This window comes from Dermacentor andersoni, chromosome 9 (assembly GCF_023375885.2).
Source record: "Dermacentor andersoni chromosome 9, qqDerAnde1_hic_scaffold, whole genome shotgun sequence".
Taxonomy (NCBI): domain Eukaryota; kingdom Metazoa; phylum Arthropoda; class Arachnida; order Ixodida; family Ixodidae; genus Dermacentor; species Dermacentor andersoni.
This window is the reverse complement of record NC_092822.1, coordinates 32,091,173-32,115,676: the sequence shown is the minus strand read 5'-3', so window position 1 is coordinate 32,115,676 and position 24,504 is coordinate 32,091,173. Positions and strand designations below refer to the sequence as shown.

The following is a 24,504-nucleotide window of genomic DNA, read 5'->3' as shown; positions in this document are numbered from 1 at the left end:
ATTATGTAGGTCACGTGATTATTCCAACGATGATCATGATTAATTAATAGTCCTAGGTACTTAAAACTCGATACTTCAGATCTGCGGTTAGTTGCGGCGAGTAGTATACTTCTCTTGTATCCTCGCGAGCGTAGGAGAGAAACCGAGCTGCCCAGCTGTCGGATGCCCATGCAGGACATGCGGCACCTTTGGCTGTGGTGCTGAGGGCACAACGAGAAGGTAATTCACAACCCTTCACCGTCACTACAACTCGACAATAGTTTGATAGCTTATGTGGACGCGGCACCATAGGTAGATACAAACTGGAAAAAGAATTCACTTATAGCTGGAATTCCCAAGTAAAACCAGAACTACGAGTTAGCGCGCCTCGGTGCTGACTCATAAGCACTTAACTCTTAGTCTTACTGTCGGCCGACAGCCCGTGGCGCAGCACAGAAGCTCAAGAGTTGCTTCCGTGGTGCTACGAATGCACTGCACCACAGGAGCAAGTGAGGGGGTTCTTCACTCGCCAACATTTGTTGCAATTATCTGTAGCAAATAGATCCGCATGGAGATGACGTAAGGTGTCTCTATGCCATCAGGACGCCTACATCACCGTGATGGAGTACATCTGTGGCGCCGACCTGATGCGCGTGGTGGACAAGGCGGTGTACCTGCCCACCGAGGAGTGCCGCATCGTCATGGCGCAGCTCATCCTCGCGCTGGAGCACATGCATCTCAGGGGCCTGCTCCACCGGGACATCAAAGTGTCCAAGTGAGTGGCCGACTCACTTCCGCGCCGATGAAGATGTGCAGTTGCACGACCACTGATTATTCGTTTTCACGTAATCTTCGCTTCACGTGCCTTGACACCAATGGCCATGGGCTCGAGTGCCCTAATTAACTCTATCTTAACACCAAAGGTCGTGTGGGCTACACTCCCACCAGAGGTCGAGGGCTCGATGATCTTTTGGACCATTGTTGGTTGCGGCAATGCCGACAACTAGGGCGGATTTTCCGCCTCATGAGCCGCGTAATGCTTCCGCACTAATAATTTCGTTGCCTAAAGAAAACGTTTAACATGTGTGTTATATTATTTTCTGGCATTAAGATCTCCGGAGGTGAGGCAATACTAAGCCCGACATTATTCAGGGCTGATAAAACTACATTGATTTGTGAAGAAACAAAAGCTTCTCCAGAGACAGTGCTTTAAGCATGTCTTCTCGCCTTGAAAAATTTAACCAACTGCACTGAAATTTATTTCAATACTCGCGTTCGTACCTGCTACTACTAAGAGTACTTTGGGCAACTGAAGACCTGCAGTCTAGGAAATTCTGTTTCCATGAGATTCCAACATGCTCGTGGGATCTGTGCAATTGCCAATTGTTTCCTTTCAGCATGCTGATCATTCCAGGGGGTCGAGTGAAGGTCATCGACTTCGACACCAACAAGGTCTGCATCGGGCATTGTAAGTCGCAACGGTCGCATCTGATTATTGCTGAAAAATTGTGAACATTTTTAATGTCCCACTGCCGAAATAGTAATTAACAGCAACGACAGTAATTAAACATTTATGTTCGAGTGCTGCCTACAGGCAACATACAAGGAATTACTTTTTGCTTGATGGGTTTCAAGACTGAACACGAAGTCTCTGGCTAAAATCTCTTCGGCCAACGCTGAATTACAGGCGGCAAGCCTCATTTGTCGGTTTAGAGCAGGAACACAGGACGCGGTAGAAGGGATTCGGCACGCGACTTGCTTTCTTTTGAAAGCAGTCAGAGGACACATACCTATGCAGTATTTTCGGCTGATGTGGTGTCGCGCACGCGACTTAAAGCAATTGGAATGTACACTATGGTTTGCATATAATGACAGCTGTCTGCACCAGTTCCAAAACTAAGCCATAGGTGGCTTGGGGTGAAGGCCACTTCCAATTCTCTGCCTTGGGTTTCCCCGTATCGCTGAAATAAGTTTACGCAATATATTTCTTTTTCTTTTTGTTGATTATGCCTATTCTCGATCTGGTTGCACATTTTAGACAGAAATAAATTCTGGCTTTTATAGGCGTCGTCATTAAAAGGTTACAGTAGTGGTGCTGCTCCTTCTGCACGTGCCAAAACTATAACGTGTCCCTGCGAAGGCTACCCAAAGTTATAAAATGATAACGTTTGTTCACCAAGCTCCGTAGCACTGGAGAACATCAAGATTTCCGCCATAATGACCAATAAAGTTATTAGTAAAAACTACACTCAGTGCTTTAATTATTCTTCTTACGGGACGTGTCACTGCATAGCTGAAGTCAGCCATTGCACAATACATAACCTTGTGCTAGAAACTCCGTACTCCGCACTATTTCTAGAAATGCGGAAACTCAAAGGTACCGTGAAGTGCATTCCTGTTGTAGAAAGCCTTTTTTCCACAATGAATAATTTTTTCAAGAGTGCGGAAACATATTAACTGGGACCGAAAGGATTTTCGCTGCAGTTTTCGAGTACTTATTTCTCAACACTTTTGATAAAGAGTGGGATTGACTTGGCGGGCTACTTCGTTCATGATCACATAGAAAACTAGTGCTAGAAGAAGGGACAAAATGGGAAGGAATGCGCACCATACAGCGCTGACTAAAGACTGTACGTATGTATTATCATGCTGTGCCTTTCATACAGAGACTCGCCTTTTATTCAGAAACGTGCCTTAACCTTGAAGACCACGCTTCACTTGATCTAGATGACGTTCGGGCATGAACGTGCTCAAGACTCTAATCACGTTTCCTTCGGCCCGTTCACGCCAAGAGTCATCTATATAGATCAAGTAATCAAGTAAAGCATTGATTTCAAGTTAAAGTGCATTTCTTATTGCGCGGTTAGGTAGCCCAGTGAAAAGCAGCATAAAAAAAGAAAAAGGAACGAACCCCGGTTGCAGTTCCAGACGTTCGCAAGAAATCACAGTTAGCTTCACAAAGAACGCTAAACGCATTAAAATGGGTTGCAAACGAGGCATTCATATCAGGAGACCGTAGCAAGAGAATCAATTCATTTCGTGGAATGTTCCAGGGAAGGAATGCTGACGCTATCATCTTTGAACGATCAATCTCGATCATTGAAATCGTGAAATCAATCTTTCCTAGTGAAGCCAACAAGACTGTCTTGACCGTAGTTGCCGGCTTGCCGAAGAAGCGCATGCCTGACATCATGTACAACACGTGTGCGCGCGTCAGTTTCCAATAAGCCGTGGATTCGGGAATGAAACGGCAAGCATGCTGGTTTAATTTTAGCCCTGTCTTTCGCGCTGTACTTCCTGTGGCATGCATCCGTCCTCACCGTTCTTCCATCGACAAACATCCCCTGCGTCCTCACGACATCACTGCGCGCGAGTCTATATCGTGCACTATTAGCATGAACTCTATCGTGTGCATTACGGCGTACATAGTGCGCAGTGCAGCGCGTAAACACAAACATTGCATCACATTAAAGTTTGTGAACAGTAAGGTGTGTAAACATGAAAATTGCGCGAGATTACATGCTGAATAGATGACGATGAAGGCGACTGTGCGTATCACATTTAGCTTTATAGCAATTATGCAACGGCTTCACGAGGGCTTCGCTTCGCAGAAATTCCAACATGTACAGCCGAGGGCAAAAGTTTGGGGATCAATGTTGCCGCTAAATTTCTTTTTCTTTCTTCTCAGCCCAGGCATAAAGGCCGAAATCAAGTGTACTGCCCACGTGCGCCTGCTTGACCAGCGCCTTGCTTTTATACAATTTCACGTTGCATGGCTGTGCTAGAAGAAATTAATTCGTTTTTTTTTTCACATGCCGTGGTCTCTAGACTTTTGCACCTCGACTGTACGTTAGATGAGCATAAGATTTCTAGTCAATCGTTGTTTTTGTGTAGCGGTTCGCACTCGGAAAACACGGGCGGACATTTGCACTGGCGACAGTGCAAGACGTTTCTATAGATTGCAAGCTTTCTAACGTTATACTTGTGCTTTCTGTTTATCGTACAAACACATATGCCTGACCGGCCGGTGCTCGTCAGGGAAGTGTTGCTCGATCCATTTCCCTGACCGCTGCCAATCAGGCGTTCAGTAAACACGCATACATACAGTTGTTAGTCAGCGCAGTGACTGTGTTCTCTTTCCTGTCCTTTGCTGTATTCTAGCGCTGCTCTTCTGTGATGTCAGGCACTGACGTTCTGTAGCAAAAAGTCACACTTTGAGAATTGGTTGAATCCGAACGATGGTCTCCGTATCGAAACGTGGGCCACCCTATCTGAAGAACTTGTCTACTCCCCTGCACTCAGGGACAAGCCTTCTGTGTCAATGCAAAACAAGCTACGGGGAGCGCAGCTTCTGCCCATGTGTTACAGCGCCAAGCAGTTGCGGCGGAGTTTGACAGCACTGTTGGTTTCAGTTTCTTGGAGCAGACAGTGAATCAGCGTAGCTTCCAGTTGCGCTGGTTTCGCGACTGCGACGAATCGAAAAGTAGAGCAAGAAAATAAAATAATAACTGTTATATCCAAATTGAATATAAGTGCTGTAGTAAGGAAAGCGTTAATTTTGTTCTAAGCAAACGCGAATGAGACATTGTGGGACTAACTTCAGCAGCAATTTCACAACTACGCTACGCCTCTGTAGTTATCCCTATATTTCCACAGAAAGTCGTCCGCAAGTACTGCTATCCCCTTCAGGCGCTGTGTGCAGAATTGTGCACGCAAATATAGAGCACCAAAAGCAAAGGTGCTTATGAACATAATATTGAGAACTCTTCGTAGACATCTTGAAGCACCTGTGCACGAACCTGCGTTGCAAGTTTGAATATGTGTGAAGCCCTTCAATAAGGCGAATTGCAATACATACAGCTGTTTGCTCTCGGTCTTACTAAATCGTCAAGTAGCGGGTTCATGTCATCGTGTAGCGGGTTGACTTATTTATATTGCTATTGACGATGCTTAGCACCACGCTTAGTTTCCAAGTGGCCAGATAAGTGCGCTCCGAGCATGCTAGACATGAAATAGTCGACGTTCGCATGTATGACCGCTTCTGTGTAGATCACGGGGTCGACATTCGGGAAACTTGACAAAACTCACTGAACCATTGAAAATTCCGCATCCACCGTGCATCGTGGCATGCTTTTCATGATTCTAAAGATACAACAAATTTGATTGAACTAAATTGTAAACTGAAAGTATTGATTGTCACCTGGAAGGGGATAGTTTAGTCCTTTTGATCACACCGTTTTCTACTAAAATTAATGAACCGAACTCTTGCACTGCTATTGCTCAGCCACCATGGCAATGATGTTTGGTACTCATGGATTCATCTGACGTTCGTGCTGGTGGTTTCCGACATTCTCGTCGCTTTGTAATGCTTTGGTTGTTTATGGCGGAAATTTCTGTGCAATTGCTTTTTTCTTGTAAACGCAGAAAGCAATGAGATTGTGAGCACAGTATAATCACTATGAATAGTGGCCTTTATGACGCAATAGATTGTTGAAAATGACCAATTTGCAAAGTCACAAAGCCATTCGGAGCCAGAAGCACGAATTTTAGGCAAATCCATGCGCCAGTCTTTCACACACTCGCTGAACCGCCCTGCCTGCAGCTCCTGAAGACACTGTAACGTATCAGAGTTCCCTCTAGTAATGTTTCTAGAAAACTCTTTGCTTTTCAAAACTTTCGTGTGTGTTGCTGGTTTACCACTGCGGACCCGTTTCCTCCCCGCATAACGCGCAGTCTCGAGGCGCGTCTGCAAGGGTTACTTCACCAAAACGGCGTTCGAGTTTTACGACGGCGAGTCCGCGGGAACCATACCCTACATGGCCCCCGAGATCCTCAAGCGGAGACCGTACGGCCGGTCCTGCGACTGGTGGTCGGCGGGCGCCACCTTCTACAAGATGATGACCGGCCGTGTGCCCTTCCGCGGCGAGACCAAGCAGGAGCTGACGGACAAGATCATCAACCAGCCGCTCAAGTGGCCAAAGGTCGAGGAGCACCCGCACTCGGCCACGCCCGAAGCCAAGGACATGGTCTTCAAGATGCTCAAGAAGAACCCCGTCGAGCGGCTCGGCTCGGCCACGTACGCGGAGATCCGCGAGCACCCGTTCTACGCGGGTTTCAACTGGAAGAGGCTGGCCACCACCAAGGATCTCTGCAACATTCCCGCCATCGGAGAGTGCATGACCAAGAAGAAGGACGGGGACAAGCCGGAACGATTCAGTGAGTGGGCCGCTCTCCTCTCTTGCAATTGGTGGTGCTGAGAAAATGGCTTGTACGACGTGTCTGCAGCTCCGCAATGACTTCTGGTGCGCGTAGTTGTCAAAAGCACGGCCTTCGAGATCCGCTTCTGTCAGCCGGAGAGCCCCGCCCACAGGTCATGGATTTGGGCAATACCTATAAGGGCGTTTACATGAATACGACAACTTGCCCATCATGTGGAACTTATAGCACGTCGCATTGATGTAAACGGAGGTAAATAGGCTAGAGAAAGTGGTTGAAGCGAGGAATAGGCGCTCTTCCTACAGCCCCTTAGGGAGCGCGTTTAAGCGCCTTGGGAAAGGGGAGGTGGACATAAAGAGGAAATAACAGAGAGAGTAATGCGCCAGGAAGGTGAATCGTGTCGATGCGACAGCAGAAGGTAGTTCAGGACTGGGTAAGCCGCCTCGTGTGGTGCGTCTAAAACGCTTGGCGTATCGCATTGAAGCAGCGAGAAGGTTGCCGCCGTGTTCTCTCCTCCACTCACCGGTGCAATGCAAGCCGCCGGAAACAGGTTCCAACTAAGAATAATGCGCTGCTTGCAAACGCTGTCGAATTGTAATTACCGCGATGCTTTAGAGAATGCGACACGCTGTGTTGTGTCGCATGCTATGTAAATGTGGCTAATGACCTGCACTTGGAAGTGCACTTACTGATTACTTGGTGGGCTTACATGTCGCCCTGCAGCACTGAGGTTGGGAGAGACGCCATGGTTGTGGGTACGAATACTAACTGTCAATTTTGGTAGTGTAGAGTTCTTAAACGAGCACCTAAAATTACATCAGTGTTCTTGGACATAGCCCTCCGTCGATATGCGTCCGCCGCGGCCGCCAGTCGAGCCGACGTACCCGTGTTCAGCAGCACGCTCTCAATCTCGTTCCACGTGAGTGGTAACACTTGGTTGATGAAATCTGCGTTTACCTACGTGGAACGATATTAGGAGTGATAGTGTTCTACTTGGTGGAACACTAAATGTTCCACGTAGCGGAAAATTTTCGCGGAATGTCTGCGAATGTGTTGGACTTGCTTAGAGGAGCTTATGCGGAACGAGGTTACGAAAACAATATGTCACAGCCAGTGAGCCACCACGCAATGCACACCTGTTCGTCAACTATGGCATCTTTGTCGGTTACCACTACTTTGCTCAGCCCTTCCGAACATGCAGAGACAACGTTAACGCGTGCCGCCTCTCGTTGCTGATTCGCAGCTGTCAGCGCTACGAGCAACACCCTGAAGCGAAAGCTTCTCAAGGTGGACGACATGGTGGACGTCGAGGCATCTACGCAGAAGGCGCTCTACTCCTACGCCTCCCCCAGCTTCAAGAAGATGATGAACTTTGTGAGTACTGGCCTCTTCTCTCTTGCGGTAGCGATGGTACTGGCCTCTTCTCTACTTGCGGTAGCAATGTTACACGTATACGCTTAGTGTTTGTGATATAGTTTGTATGTAAAACTCCCATTCTGTATGGCCCGTTTTATTCAGTCATATTTCTGTGACAACATTCAATATCGGCCTGCGTGAGAGAACCTATCGACATGGAGGATTGCGTACACAAAGCCCCCAAGCTACGCACGTCATGGTGATGGTCTTCTGCTACACATTTAGGTGATTTACTAAGAATATATATATATATATATATATATATATATATATATATATATATATATATATATATATATATATATATATATATATATATATATATAGCAGCAACTGGCTCCACGAAGCACGTTTGGATAGCCTTCTAATGCTTAAAAAATTGAACTCTGGAGTTTTACGTGCCAAAACTACAATACGGTAGCTTTCTGCTCATTTACAAAAAAGTTAATTATGGTTCAATGTGCCAGAACCACGATCTGGTTATGAGAAACGCCATAGCGGGTGCTCCAGGCTATTTTGACCACCTGTTTTTTTTTTTGTTTTTTTTTTAGTATGCACCTAAATATAAACACACGAGTGTTTTTGCAAGCTGCGCCCACTGATTTGAGGTCAGCACGATCAGGTCGAACCCACGGCCTCGAACTCAACTGCTCAAGCCTACAGCTAAGTGTACTGTACCGCTGCTAGTTCTGCTGCTTTCATTGTCGACCCTTCTGATCCCTGACGCAGACAGAATAGTTTGTTCAGATGCAAGAAGAATCCTATACCTCATAATCAAACAGTTGGTATCCCTGAACTCAGAATGATATTTAACAGGGGTCCCTAGACAACATAGTGTTGTTTAGGTAGTATGTGTAGCAATACCGGATAGGTACGTGTCTATTCCGCATAACAGTGATAAGTTATGCAATGGGCACAAAGAATCACTTATGTAGAATATAATTGAAAGGTGGGAAAAGCGTTCTATAATATATATATATATATATATATATATATATATATATATATATATATATATATATATATATATGTGTGTGTGTGTGTGTGTGTGTGTGTGTGTGTGTGTGTGTGTGTGTGTGTGTGTGTGTGTGTGTGTGTGTGTGTGTGTGTGTGTGTGTGTGTGTGTGTGTGTGTGTGTGTGTGTGTGCTAAAATAAGAAATAAAATGAAACATAGCGAGTCTTAAAAAATACTCACGTACTTCACATTGTGTTTCTATCCCGTTAACAAACCATCAAATATAATAATATCGCATTTGCCTTAAAAAACTGTTTTCTTTGTTATGTAGGCGTCCCTACTCCTTCATTAATTATCCCGGCGTTCTATTACTGTTCGCCCCTGCAGATCAGTTTACCTGCGCTTCTGCTATAGAGACTCGATAGACACTATTTACAAGAGTCAATGTAGAGGCTCGCGCAAACACACTGCTATAATGATGATGATGACTGATGATAGTCGCTAGTGGTGTCAGAGTCCCTTAGACTGCTTGACCTACTTACGTTTAACTACGTTGTTACGATGAATATTTTATCAGCAGTAGCTAGTTGGCATTCGTCGAGCTATATGCATACAGAAATCATCAGCTTCAGCGTAACCCGAGAGTTCAGTCAAGCCAACATCATTGCGTTCTTCATAGCTCAGCCGCGACATAAGCACCGGCAGACGAAGCACCGTCCCAGCGGTGCTCGCCGTGGTTGAGACGGCGTGTCACAGTTGTCAAGTTTCTTTTTATCACTGCTCGAGCTGTGACAATATTGAGTGCAATCTAGCAATCTATCATTCTGTTGTAAGGTTACCTGTGCCTTGACAAATCTGCCCCAATTATTTTCTTCATTTTTAAACCAATACAGCTAAACTCCTTATAACGAAACGAGATATGAAGAAATATTGAACATAACGAAACAACTGGAATTTCTATTGCAATACCTTGAAAGATTCGTAATAATGTAAAGTAATAATGTAATAATTAAGATAAACAAGTAATTCTTCAACTTCATTATAAGGAAGCTTTACTGTAATACATTTGTTTCACTGATCTCCACCGATAACCATGCAGTTTACGTGACCATCACTTCTGATCCCCAGCGTGTCCTACTAGGTGGCACATACTGTGAGTTATATAGTAACATTTTTTGATGGAACACGCAGAATTGCAGTAGGCTTGGTTTACTACAGTTTATGCTACTACTCCCTGCAGGCGAAATCGGCCGCTGGTCCCGTGGAAGTGAGGGACTCCTTGTTCAAGTCAACTGCCGGGGATTCAGAGGAGCTGGACTACAAGAAGGCCTCGGACGTGGACGTCAAAGCCGGCATCAGCGGCCTGAGTGAGTGCAGAGCCTCAACGAAATCGCCAACCTGGACGAATTGGCGCGGATTCGTAGTCGGCAAACAACGAAGGGACAAAGACGAGTGAATAATACAGGGCAAGCGCTCGCTATTACCCGAAAGGGCTTTGGTATAAAGACAAACATGTTACACATTGCACATTACATGCATTGAAAAAAAATACTTCGACGTTTCGGCCGGGGATCTACCGTCAAGAACGATTTTACAGGCGCATGATAGCTCTCTTATACGCTTCGTGGTACAGTATTATTCCAACAATGCGCAACATGGTTACAAAGAAACGGTTGTTAACAGAATTAACGTCCTCGACCATCGCGTTTTTCTAATCATGAATAAAAGCTGCACAGTGAATCTGCCCACGGCTTCATCAACGATGCCGAGAAAGAATTCCGATTGACGCGAGGCGGTATACGACTGCTACTGAATGGGCCTGATGTTTTTTAAACTTAAGTAGATAAAAGAAAGTGCCGGTTATTGTGGGTGCATAAAACATGGCGCCCATGACGTCTCTCAGGCTTTGCGACTGATTCCGGCGCTTGCAGTCAGAGAAAGCATAGCCTTCGAGATTGGCTTACTTAAAGCTTAGTGGCAGCTTCTGGAAATGACTCATGAACTGCACTTCATAAGGGGTTTATGCACTTCATAAGCGGTATAGCGCTTATGAAGTGGGTATACCGGGTATACCGCTTTCGTATACCGCTCTTCACACGCGGTATCCGAAATTCGGCTAAGCTGTAGTAAAGCTTATACACGAGAAAAAGAAAATGTTTGTGTGATGAAGCGAGGCAACACAACCACCACGTGACAATATCGGGTACGAAAGTTACTTAATTTTCTGCAAATAGTGCGCACCCTCTCTGTTATCGTTGATTAGGTAAGCTGCAAGTTCTTAAAGGCGAGACTGGAATGGGGAGGAGCGTGAAATATTAGCAAAAAAAAAGATGTGACAAAATAGCGTGGTCAGTGCGCCATCACCCACCAGGAGTCGGATCCCCGACCTTACGCTGAGCAGCAGTGTGCCGTATCAATCAGCCAACGCGGTTGGAAAACGCGCACGCTAAGTGCGCTAAAGCTGTCTGCATAGCTCTTTTTTTTTTTTTTATCTGCTTGGCAGCTGGAGCCTCCGCCGACAAGTCGATAACGGCGAAGGAAAGAATGGACTTGATCATGTGGCGGACCAAGAGCCTCGGAAAGTACTGGAGCTTCGGCATCACCGTCGTGGAAGTAACCGGAGAGAACAACAAGAGGTTCTACATGGTCGAGGTCAGTGCTTGGACGGGGCATGTTTTCGTCAATGCATATTTTCGCTTAATTAACCGCCGACTGTGCAATGTACTACTGTGGATGCTTTGTCAGGGAGGCAACATTTCGTCACATGCCATGGGCATGTCGTGTACACGTATCAATAGAGACTGCCGTCAATTCGACCATTGCGGGACCGCGAGATTCGGTAGAATTATCCGAAAGGTCGAATTAACAAACGGCGGCAGAATGAACGAGTTCTGGTTTTTTGTTTGTTGCCTGAGGCAGTCTGTAATATTTTCCTGCCTCTTGCTTTCGAAGCTCGACTCAACCGAGCGCCGACACGTTTAATCGCTGCCTCAGCATTAGCTGGAAGAAAAAGTAAAGTTCTCAAGGTTCTGAAAATGAAAGTAAAAAAAATATATAGTAACACAGCTTCATCGCCAGGGAAGCAGTAGCGGCATCTACTGATTGTCTCGCTTTCCAAGCTTTAGTAACCGCTGCGCTCATAAAGGCACGCGACAGGGTCGAATTACCCGAAGCGGCATGCTTTAGCGTTCGAATTAACCCGTAAACGGGTTTTTTTTCTTTCTATAGAAATGTATGGTTTATCGCCTGGAGTATCCAATGCGTTCGAATTACGCAGAAGGTTGAGTTAACTGAGCTTGATGTAACGAGAGTCGACTTTCTATATAAAGTGAATTACTTGCACCGTTCCAAAGAAATGAACGTCCTATGAGAAACGGCAAAGGGCCGGGCCTCCGAATTAATCTTGACTGTTCAAGGCAAAATCAGTCGTCCATACAAAAGTAGACAGAAGCTATACAAACTAATACGAACGAGCGTCACAAAAATCTTCGCCTTAAAGACGAACGTGGTCTGACCTGCCGCTGAAGCTTCCCATGCTTCACTTCACTGCTGCACATATCAGGAAGTGATGTGCTTATGTCAGCCCTATATATATATATATATATATATATATATATATATATATATATATATATATATATATATATAATACCGAGACAGATCAAGTTGTCCAGCGCTGTTTATACCAAGAAACGGCAACGCCCCAGCTCATGCGCGAAGAAGTCGAAGAACAGGGAAGATGATGATGGCTATGTACAAATGAAAACGACGAAGTACGTTAATAGTGCTTACACTAACTTCCCCCCCTCATGGAAGCGGCCAGCCGGGCCGCAGATTAGAGATTATCTAAACGGGGAGTGAAGGGCTTCATCCGCGACACGTGATCAATTTCGGCATTCCGGCGGCGCCGTTCAGTGACGGAGTGTACCGGGCGGACGAGATTGTTCAATGCAGATGCTTGTTGCACAGCGGTGTATGGGCCAATGTAGCGTTGAAGGAACTTCTCACAGAGGCCTGGGGTGCAGACTGGAGTCCAAAGCAGGACTTGGTCTCCAGGGTGAAAACGTAGCTCACGGCGTTTGTTGTCGCAGTGACGCTTGCGCTCAGCTTGGGTAGCTTCTGTGCTTTGTCGGGCGATGTGACGGCAATGTGCAACTCGGGCAGCAAGATCTTCTGGAAGCGACGCGTTAGGCGAAGAAGGTGCGAAAAAGAGTTCTCTGTCGAATATGGTGGAAGGAGATCGTCCATACACAAGGAAGAAAGGGCTCTAGCCGGTAATCCGTTGAATAGCAGTATTGTATGCGAATGTCACAAAAGGAAGAATTTTATCCCAGTCAGTGTGGTCAGGACGGATGTACATGGAGATCATGTCAGACAGCGTACGGTGGAAGCGCTCAGTAAGGCCATTGGTTTGCGGATGATAGGTAGAAGTAGATTTGTGGAGGGTATTAGCGGCCCGAAGAACTTCCTCGAGAACTTGTGAAATTAACGCCTTGCCACGGTCACTGAGAAGAACGCGAGGAGCCCCGTGGCGCAAGATGATGGAGCGCAAGAAAAAGTCGGCGACCTCGGAAGCGGTACTGGATCGCAGAGGGGCAGTCTCGGCATATCTTGTTAAATGGTCGACCGAAGTGACAATCCAATGGTGACCCGAGGGTGTCAACGATAAGCGACCATATAAATCAATACCAACAAATTCAAAAGGTGCGTGCGGGCAAGGGAGAGGTTGCAGTAAACCGGCAGGAGGGGATGTCGAGCGTTTGCGGTGCTGACATGACGCACAAGAGGCAATGTATTTGGCCACCGTTGTGGATAGGCCAGTCCAGAAGCAGCGGATCTTTATGCGGTCGTAAGTCTTGTGGAAGCATAAGTGGCCAGCCGATGCGTCGTCGGGAAGTGCCTCTAATACCCGCAGGCGAAGGCAGCGAGGTAGAACTGGGGCACCGGTGACCTGTTGAACGGTAAACGTAGCGGTGTAGCACGCCACCTTGAAGGCGGAATTGTGGAAGTTGGCGTCGCAAGCGGCTGTTAGGTGGTTCGGCGAACCCATAAGGTGATCCATGAGAGCTCGACAGTAGGAGTCGGCCCGCTGAAGCGAGACCAAATCAGAGCGTGATGAAAGCGTAACTTGGTCCAGGGGCGTTATCGAGAGCTGGTGTGAGGCAGGCGTAGCATCGGAACGACTTGGTGGGGAAGACGACGGCGCGTTACCGGGAGAGAGCGAGAGTGGGCAGCGAGACAATGCGTCTGCCTCATGATGACTTTTTCCAGACTTGTACGTTATAGTAAAGTCATATTTCTGCAAGCGGAGTATCCAGCGTCCTAAGCGTCCTGACATGTTTTTGATTGATGACAGCCAACACAGAGCATGATGGTCGGTGACGATGGTCAAGTGGCGGCCATAAAGGTATGGGCGAAATTTCTGAATCGACCAAACGATAGCCAGGCACTCTTGCTCTGTAATGGTGTAGTTCCGCTCAGCTGGAGAAAGTGTTCGGATGGCATATGCTATGACTTGGTCTTTAGAGGCGGCATTACGTTGCAGAAGTACTGCGCCAATACCTTGTGCGCTTGCGTCAGTATGGCGCATGGTGAGAGCTCGATTATCGAAGTGGCGAAGCACTGGTCCGGAAGTAAGAAATCGCTTAAGAGCTTGAAAAGCCGACTCGAAGTCGCTAGTCCATGTGAAAGAGGCACCGGTAACCAGTAGCTTGTGTAGAGGAGCTGCTATTGCTTCGAAGTTGCGTATAAATCGACGAAAATATGACGCCAACACAAGGAAACTACGTAGATCTTTCTGTTGCTGGGGGCGAGGAAAGTGGAGAACAGCACTAATATTTTTGGGGTCTGGCTGGATACCATCTTTTGAGATGACGTGCCCCGATATCTTTATAGTCTTGCTTGCAAATTTTCATTTTTGTGCTGATCTGGAGACCAGCTTTTGCAAGGCACTTGAGAACTTCGTCTAATCGATGAAGATGTTGGCTGAAGTCAGACGAAAAGATGACAATATCGTCCAGATAACAGAGGCAGGTCTTCCATTTTAGACCACGAAGTACGTTGTCTATCATGCGCTCAAATGTGGCAGGAGCGTTACAAAGGCCAAAAGGCATCACGTTAAATTCATAAAGTCCGTCTTGTATAGCGAATGCGGTCTTTTCTTTGTCGGTCTCGTTCATCGGAATTTTCCAATATCCTGATCGAAGATCAAGGCTGGAGAAATACTCCGCCCCTTGCAGTGTGTCCAAAGCGTCGTCAATTCGAGGTATTGGATATACGTCCTTGCGTGTGATCTTATTGAGCGCTCGATAATCGACGCAAAAGCGAACGGAGCCATCTTTTTTCTTTACCAGGACCACGGGAGAAGCCCGCGGGCTAGATGAAGGTCGTATTATCTTCCGCGCAAGCATGTCAGCAACCTGTTGTTCAATGACCTTTCGTTCGGACGGTGATACACGATAGGGGCGTCATCGTATTATAGTGGAACCATCGGTTTCGATGCGGTGTGTAGCCGCAGAAGTTTGGCTTAACACACGGGAACAGCTATCGAAACAGGCTTTGTGCCTTGCCAAGACCACCATTAAGGCTTCGGACTGCGCGGCTGTTAGGTCAGAACCAAGGACGGCTGGAGGAGGGAAAGAATCATCAAAACCTGAGGTTGGTGCTGGCGATGCAGAAGGGCAAAGCGTGACTATAGAGATAGGTTGAGTGTCGGCGAGGGTTGCCACAGTCATCCCTTCGGGCAGCATCGCAAGATCTGGGGTCGTGTTGCAAGCAGACAGAAGGGCGCGGCCACGTGAAAACCGGACGAGACAGGTGGCAATGAGAATTCCGCGAGAAGTACAGCGGGAAGAAGGGGCTACTAGGGCGTCTCCGTCGGCGATCTGACTGGATGTTACGGCTACAACGTCTTCGTGACCAGGACGCAGGACGTAGTCTGCAGCGATGGCAAAGTTCACTCATGGAAGTGAAGACTCCGTAACAGGTGCAAGCGCTGTATCCGTGATATGGACAACTTCCTCTCTACATGAAATGACGGCTGAAGCAGAATGTAGGAAGTCCCAACCCAGTATAAGTTCATGGATACACGTTGGAAGGATGATAAACTCAATGTGGTGGAGTATGCTGTCGATGAGAACACGAGCAGTACACTGTCCGTCGGGGTGAATGAATGCATTATTAGCACCACGCGAAATAGATCCAAGATAAGGCGATTTTATTACTTTCCGGAGCCGGGAACACAGATCACCACGAAGAACAGAAACGGTGGCCCCGGTATCAATGAGAGCTGACGCGGGAACACCTTCGACAGTTACAGAAAGCATGTTGGCCGGGCGAACAGAAGGAATTTTTCAAGACCGATAAGAAGCAGTTTCCCCTCCAAAAAGTGCAACAGTTAGTTTTCCGAGTGCTGGTCGACAAGATGGGAAGTAGGGCGAAGTGGTGATGTAGAGCGCCGGTAAGGCGATGGAGAACGACGTTTGGCCGAACGGGAACTATATAAGGCAGATTGGGAGCAGCTGGAGGAGACGGAGAACGCTGTTGAGGGAACGAGTACGATCCGGGATAGTAGGCGTCTGATCGGCGAGTGCAGTCTCTCTCGTGCTGAGCATAGCCTCGTCTTTCATCCTGCTGGCGGCGGCGGCGGCGGCAGAAGCGAGATATATGGCCGCGCATACCACAGTAAAAACATACCAGACGAGGTGGACGCCACTGAAGGTACGATGGCGCAGCAAGTGCTCTGGTTCCCATCGAAGCCAAATGGTCATACGAAACGTCAGTAGGCACGGAGGTCACGGGAGGGGTGGGTAACGAAGCAACATCCGCGTAGGTATACGTGTGGGGCGCGCTACCGGAGCAAGATACGTCGTGTGTGTAGTCATCGCTGTCAACTCTTGCTTTACGACCTCGCGCAAGCCGAAGGTGGGGGTTGGGGTGCAGGCAGCAGGTGGACGCCTTAAGTCTGGTAGTTGAAGCTCTTCGCGGATGATGGTGCAGATAAGAGCACGTAGATCTGGAGAATGGGGAACCTGAGGATCGCTGCTGTAATGTGGAAGACGAATAGACTGCAGCTCGTCTATGCGTTGACACATTGAAGTGATGTTTTGGACAGAAGCCGGATTTTGCGCTATTAAGGCGTTGAACGCGACAGACCCAATGCTTTTTAAGATGTGGCGAACGCGTTCGGCTTCCGTCATGCTAGGATTCGCACGGCGGCACAGAGCCAAGACATCCTCTATGTATGAGGTGTAAGACTCTAGTGGAAGTTGGCGGTCCGTTCCCAGCTTCTGTTTGGCGACTTAATGGGTAGACGAGGAAGCGAAGATTTGCCGCAGCTTGGAGGTAAACGTGGACCAATCCGCGATGTTGGATTCGTGGTTGAAATACCACGTCTTTGCAACACCGGTCAAGAAGAAGGCGACGTGCCTCAATTTCTGGGTGATGTTCCACTTATTGCAAGAACTCACGCAGTCGTAGTGGTCGATCCAATCATCGACGTCATCACCGCGGAGTCCCGCAAAGACATGGGGATCGCGCTGAGGGCTCATCAGAGTCCAAGAGGGCACCGCAGGTTGGGTCGTCCGTGTGGTAGGGTTAGAGGCGCCGGAAGGACCAGGGTTGGAAGTGTCCATTGTTGTAGGGGTAGCTGGGCGCAGGCGGCGACCGGAACGGAGCTCCAGGGAGGACGGGAACGCGAGAGGACGTCGGGGTCTTGACGTACCCCCACCACTTTATAATACCGAGACCGATCAAGTTGTCCAGCGCTGTTTATTCCAAAAAAGGGAACGCCCCAGCTCACGCGTGAAGAAGTAGAGCAGGGAAGATGATGATGGCTATGTACAAATGAAAACGACGAAGTACGTTAATAGTGCTTACAATATATATATATATATATATATATATATATATATATATATATGCCCATTCCAGTTATTTATTTACACGCAGGCAGCAGGATCCTCGGCTGAGCTTGATGAGCCTTTAGAGACTTCGTGGTGCTTTCGGGTAGACGACTATTTTCTCTTTCACTGAATATTTCTCTAGCTTGCAGAATTCTCCAAAACTTATTCGATTGTTCAATATTTCACTGTGCGGGGTTATTTAACGTGCGCGCAACGGTCAATGTAGAAACACTTTTGGGTTGGAATTGCCCCTACGACCTGATCGATGCTCAGCAGTACAATGTCATAGCCAAAAAGAAACCACGGAGGATGTGGACTGATAGCAAATACGACGTTGCAAAGGGCACCCGTACGGGTTTCTCGGAAAGAAAGTTTCGTAGCTGGAGCTTAAATTGGCCCTGTTCGTGCAATGGATCGAACCCAGCACCACTGCCCTCCTGAGGTAGTCACTCTACGAGTTGGCCAGCTAGCCAGTCGTATTGCAGGTGCCAGCGCGAAAGAGGATTAAGCAATAACTCGATGCCGGGAACAATGACGTAGCCAAGTGCTGATACCCGCAATGAGGGGAGAGGTTCAATAACCAAAGCCACAGGGGGCTTGAGCGGCAGTGCCTGGCAGGCAGCAGAAACAGTTAGGAAACGTAAATGGCATATTTTTCACATTTTAAGATAGTCCTCAGAAGGAAAAAAAGAAAGAACTGTAACGAAAGTAAAGTACTAAAGGGGACTAATTGTCACTTTGCCGGAGTGTCTTCTTTAACTTCTAGTTTATGTATATTGGCATCTTCTACATTCTCGAATTAGGATGCATCGCTCTTGAGCTGAGAAGCTGTCTTACAGGGGAGATCGCATGGATCCGCTTTGTGTTGCACCACGCCACAGATTGCTGAATGACAACTTCCCTACTTACAAATCCTTCTCCACATCGTGGGCTTCTATATTGTCACGTAGCATTGACGGGGAATAATAAAGCGGCAAATCTTTCAATGACGAAACTAACTTTTATTGGTCGAACTTGTGCCCACAAGAGCAAGTTACACTCAAAGCACAGCGATAGCGGCGAACACGCTCGGCGATAGTCGAAATCTTATCTACCGGTCAAGCGCGTCGGCTTTTATACATGAGCCATCGAACGTTCCAGAGTAATCGTTCATGCCTGCTTGTCTTCCAGAAAGTTCTACACCATTCGCGTCGCTCATACACGCACTCAGATTACAGAAGTTTCGGTGACAACAGACAGCGGATGTAACCGTCGATAACATTCCAGAAACTTCCGATACATGCAGGCGCGTCCAGCGCTGAGCGATAACATTTGTTAGACGGTGAAAAGCAGTCACCCGAAAAAGATAAACAAGTCCACGTGTCAATATGATTCATAACGACACCTCCTGAACAGCGCCATCAGTTTGAAAAGCGTCTACATTATATATTCGTTGCCATGCGGTTAGCCGGTAACCAATATACGAAAATTTTCATAAACAAAACCGAAAAGCTTCGAGGTATAAATACAAATCACCACCTAACAATAGGTAACTTGCTGTCTCTCTCAAAAGCAGGGAACTTGATCAATATCAGCTTGATGTATGCCAAGCAAAGCGATTAGTCGTTCTCTTGCATTTAGCCAGCATAACTGGAGACAATACTGCAAATTCTGGTACAATTTGTCAGAAAGTTCAACGACACACTTTAATAACGTCATGGACCCTGGACTTATGTTCTGCTAACAAGTGCTGCTCCGTACTATACCATGATGTACAGTACGGATCATTTATGGCTTGCATTGTCATTTTATATATCCCCGACGTTACTGGAACCGGCCTGTACGAGCTTGTCTTATCCTGGTCACATTTGCCCTTATATATAAGGTTCATCCTGCTTTCACCTCACCCAATTGGAATTATCTTCGCTTCAATTACTTGCTCTATGGCACTGCTCAGATGCGACTTGTTTAGGGCCAGCTGTCTGATTAGCTGAATTCGGATTTTATATTGTCCTGCTCGCCGTATTTCCAGGGGCATTTCCTTCAGCTTTTTTTTCCCGTAAAACGTTTCTGGGTTAAATTTCCAGCTCTGACGCTTGTCTTTTGCTGGATCCGATCACGTCTGGACCACGCTTTCTTTCTAGCCGAAGTTATAGCTAATGGCATCACTCACATACCGCAGCGAGTCATTTCCTTCAAGGATGTTGCCGTATTCATCTCTTATAAACTGTTGCCTCTTATACGATCTCACATAAATTATCGGAGTGGGGCCACCTGTTGTGGACGACGGCACCTCTCATACGACGTGAGCGCTAGCTGCTTCGCAGAGAGCGGCATAGAGGGTAAGTCCCGTAGGGATTACGTAGTCAGTATTTGCGAGGGTGGTTCAAGTTCAGAAGCAGCGGCGACACCTTGGGCTGCAATTTTCTGTGCACCAAATGTCATTTATCGTGACACCGTAAAGTGATGTTAGACTTCTAGACGAATATAACAGATCGATCTTGCTCAAATTATTGTGTTTTTTTTTCCTTTACTGTCCATTTACGAGATCTTCCTCTCGACCCCGCGCAGAAAGTCAAGAGCGGCAGTCCTGCCGAAGTCTCGCACGTGCTCGAGGGCGACGTGATCGTGGCCGTCAACGGAGCCGACACCTCGGATTTGCCCGTCGCTGAGGTCAAGCGCCGCATGCAGGACTGCGGTGACCAGCTCGTTGTCACCGTGCTGTCCTCGAGCGCCTTCAGGCTGCTCGAGTCCCGACGCGACTGGGACCAGATCCTCAAGGCGGCCGGCCAGGACACCATCCAGGTGAGGGCCATCAGGACCGCATGCAGCGGCAGTGGCTACTACGGCTTCAAGGTGTTCGAGGCCAAGGCGTGGAACGAGCAGAAGAAGGCCCTGGTACACTGCCACGTCATCCAGAAGGTACGAAGCAAGCCTGTGGCTTTCTCGCAATAATGAGGAACGCGTAGTCCTTATAAAGCGTTTACAAGAAATCGTATAGCTCAGAGTGACCGCGGCGGTATTTCGCACTGTGAGCTGCTTCATGCACCACGCGCGCACAGAGCATGAAAAAAGCACACCACTGACGTCTCCCTGATATTCGGTTGTGACACGTTCCTTGTATGCGTATAATGATTTCTTTTATATAGACATTCTCGATTCCTTGTTTACGTGTTCAAGTGCTTCCTAATTTTTCTTTTCGGTGACGTACCTAATCTAACTTCCACTCAAGAGTGCCCTCTTCTGTGTAAGAGAACAGCTCTGTGCCATCACGGAAGATCGCGGAATGGACACCATGCTAGATTTGAACACAGTTGCGCTCAAGCTGACGTTTTAATAAGTTTCGGTGAAGGTCGCTGGCTCAATAACCGCATCAGTAGAAATGCGTACTACTTCTGGCACCAGGAGTTCCTTATGAGCCACCCTGTTCTGTTTCTTTCTTTATTGTTGTTGATGTACGTAGCTTGAAATCATAACTTTAGTTATCGCGAAAGTGGTAAATCATTCCTGAAGAAAAGCCCTGCTCTGTCACATGACTCTTAAAGGGCTCTCATTGCCTCTCTGAATAGCTGCGCCTATAGCCACACAACTGGGTATTCATGGTATATTGCCTACGCTTTCGAACGCGTCCCACTTTTCGGACTTCATAATCGCCTAATATCTCAGATCAGGCAGCTATAGCTTCTCGCTCAAATTCAACAATTAAACTGCTCAGGAGATGCTTTCATATTCTCTTACCCCTCTACATTGATGGCACTCAAAGTTCCCTACACTCCCGAGGACTTGTGTATTATAAGCGCAAACATGTACGCTGCCACATGACTGCATCGACGTCGTAGATCAGTTCGCCCTGAGCGGGACAGTTAACAGTGCTTGCGGCAGGAGATGTCCCTAGTTCTCCTTTCATATCGATCACGACAACAAGGAAGTCAAGCTTAGCTGCACCCTTCCCCAAGGGAGAGATGTATGATCACACGCGCATCAAACAATGCGCAACATCATGTGTGTATGCGCTTCATCGTCTTTTATAGATACATGTCTTGCGAAAGCTATAGAAGTAGAGTTTCATAGCAGGGCAAAGGCCTCATGTTATCAATATTGGTTGGAGAAAGGATTGCTGATGTCAAGTACATTGTCATTTTCAAGTTGCCTTATTTTCTGTGGTTTTGGTTGACTGTTTCTTTTGTGACAATTTCATTGAAGTCTATGATATTGGAGTGGTAGGCGCAAAGAAAGAGAAATGGCAGTTTATACCTTCATATGTTGCCATGCCAGCACATAAATTTCAACTAGTATAAGCTGCTAATCCCGTGAGATGAAATACCAGAGTTGACGGAACCATGTGTTTTACGATATTCTAACCCACAGGGCCAAGCCCTCACACACAAAGCCAGCAATTAAGACACCGCTATTCGACGATTCCGCAGGTTCAGTTGAAAATGTGGCTCCCTCTATTTATTAGCTTACCACTAGCTTTGCCATTCGCTGTAAGTTGCAATTTCTCGGATTCGAAGCAACCGACGGAAAAATTTCCTGTCCTACACTGAATTTCCCAGAACTGACAAGTGGACACCCTGTTGAAAAGTTAATTTGTCGAAACGTTCGCTCCTGCCTGACGTGCCTCTTGTTAGACGACTGCTGACCATCTGTCACAGCTACGTAGCTAATCTTTCATGATAAAAAAAAACCGCATAGCCTTGACACCGCTTTCAAGACAACACACCCATCGCCTGCTCACATCTTGTTCCACAGCTGGTCCTGGACTGTCAAGAACTGTTTCACACAGATACTAATGACTCTCTCTCTCTCTCTCTCTCTATGCCTGGCGTGCAGACCTGCGACGTTCAGGTGGTGACGCCCAACAAGTGCATGTACCCGGGCGACGTGCTCGTCATGGTGGACGGCGTACCCGTGGACAACATGGACCAGTACGGCGTCAAGGCGGCCATGTCCAAGGGGGCCAACGAGCTGAACATCACCATCGCGCCCATGTCTCCGCTGAGGCTCAAGAGGCCCTCGTACACCCGTCTGCACGAGACGGTGATGACGGACGCCAACGTGCCGGAACCGTCGGCCAAGGCCAACATCGAAAACGCGCCGCCGCCGGCGGCGGCAGCGAAACCGTGAGCGCCGACCTCGTCACGGTCGACCACCGGTCGACGTTCGGCCACATTGGCGTGACATACGTTTTTTCTTTTTTGCGGGCAAATGTGGAATCGAATAAATGAGGCGTGAAACACCTACGAGGATCAAAAGTATGGACGACAGGCCAGGCTGTGTCGGCTGCGTTCCTTAAAACTGTGCAAAGACGGATCAAGTGTGCACGTTCGACAAAAGAAAAAAAAAATTACGAGCGCAGTGAATTGTCCGGCAAGGGTTTTTCACTACCTGTAAGCTGTTGTGTCCATGGACGTATACAAGGTGCCATTGCTTAGCACGGATACATATTGTAAAGCGAAGTTTTCTTTGCCTATACACCCTCCTGCGGTAGGCGTGACCGCTGCTGGGTCGGTCCGTATCTCGTCGGATATATTTGTGGATTTATACACTGACACTGTCAACTAGAAATTCTGCCACACCCGTAATCGACTCCGATGTCTTCCATGTCTCTATTTTTTATAACATTTCCTTGTTTTATTTCTTCACTAGTTGGGCGGTCTTACACTAATTCTCAAGATTCTCTGTTAAAAGCTTCCGCCCTATGCTAGTCCAGTATAATGCAATGATTGCACAATTATCTCAAAAATATGGTGGTAAGCTGCCGGTCATGATTTGATCAAGAGAAGAAAAACAGTCAATGGCGATGCTGCGGTAAATGCGAAATAAATGCGTTAGCCTTACTTCGCACCTCTGTAAGGTCCCGGATCTATAATTTAAATCGGTTGCACTACATTGCAATGTGTTCTTTCAGGAGCTCACTCAACGTACACTAACGACTTGCCCACTAACCTTTCATCCCCAGTTAGGTTGTTCGCCGATGACTCCGTCATCTATCACAATATTAAATGTTTCGATGATCATCTTACTCTCCAAAATGACCTTGAACTAACCTATAGATGGTGCGTAACTTGGCAGATGTCCCTTAACGCCTCCAAAAACAAGTTAATGACGTTTAGTCGAAAGCGCACGAGTTCAGTGCTCCACTATTCGATTAATAATACCGTAGTTTCGACTGCTCCATCTTACAGATATGTCGGCCTTTATCATTCATCGGACTTATCCTGGACAACACATGTAGCAACTGACTCATCCAAGGCTTCTCAATCTCTCGGCTGCCTGCGTACAAACTTGCGCAACGCGCCTTCTAATGTACGAAAACTAGCATACTTATGTTCGCCCCCAACTAAAATACGCTTCATCCACACGGTCACCATACCAAGATTGTCTACTCCGTATGTTGGAAACCGTTCAGGATAGGGCAGCCAGATTCACCTCAGGCAACTACGACTATCATTCGAGCATTACCCGAATAAAACAAGACCTTGCATTTCAGTCAGAAGATCGCCGCGTCATTGCTCTTTTATGCCTATTTCACAGGTACATTTATAGTAATGACTTTCACTGATTACCGCTTCATGCTCCTGTGCGCACATCTCGTCGCATTCACAACGCACTTAGTTGCATGCGCTTTCATGGCAGGCATTTAAGTTATCACCACTACCAAGTGCTCTTGCACATCGGAACAGTCTCCGTGATCACATTGCATCCATCTCCCATCGTGAAACAGTCCGTGATAACCTGAATTCGTTGCGTATTAATATTGTATAACGATGTTGCACTTTGCTATTTTTGTCATGTAATTACTGTTGCCCCCCTTACTCAATGCCCTTCAATGGGCCTATAAGGTTATGTAAATAAATAAATAAATAAATAAATAAATAAATAAATAAATAAATAAATACGTCCTGCCTCTTCTAGGAGCAGAGTGAAACTCACGGTGGTCCGGCACAGATCAGCGTCAGTTGCACTATACATATATAGGGTGTCCAAGCTAATTTGAGCCAAGCTGCCTAAAGAAAAAAAAAATGATAGAATAAAAGAAAGAAATTATAAAT

The 24,504-nt window shown here is 47.0% G+C and overlaps 1 protein-coding gene across 1 annotated transcript in view; it reads left to right on the top strand.

Annotated features, from left to right (window-relative positions):
• The window catches only part of LOC126527521 (microtubule-associated serine/threonine-protein kinase 3-like), a 32,181-nt gene extending 9,273 nt beyond the window's left edge, over window positions 1–22,908 (top strand). Inside the window, exons 5-12 of the mRNA XM_055068714.2 lie at window positions 582–754; window positions 1,377–1,447; window positions 5,713–6,195; window positions 7,439–7,569; window positions 9,808–9,934; window positions 11,071–11,219; window positions 20,021–20,371; window positions 22,283–22,908. Of these exons, the coding sequence (XP_054924689.1) occupies window positions 582–754; window positions 1,377–1,447; window positions 5,713–6,195; window positions 7,439–7,569; window positions 9,808–9,934; window positions 11,071–11,219; window positions 20,021–20,371; window positions 22,283–22,576 (1,779 nt within the window). The 3' untranslated portion in view covers window positions 22,577–22,908. The remainder of the gene's footprint in view (window positions 1–581; window positions 755–1,376; window positions 1,448–5,712; window positions 6,196–7,438; window positions 7,570–9,807; window positions 9,935–11,070; window positions 11,220–20,020; window positions 20,372–22,282) is intronic.
• The last annotated feature ends 1,596 nt before the right edge of the window (window positions 22,909–24,504 follow it).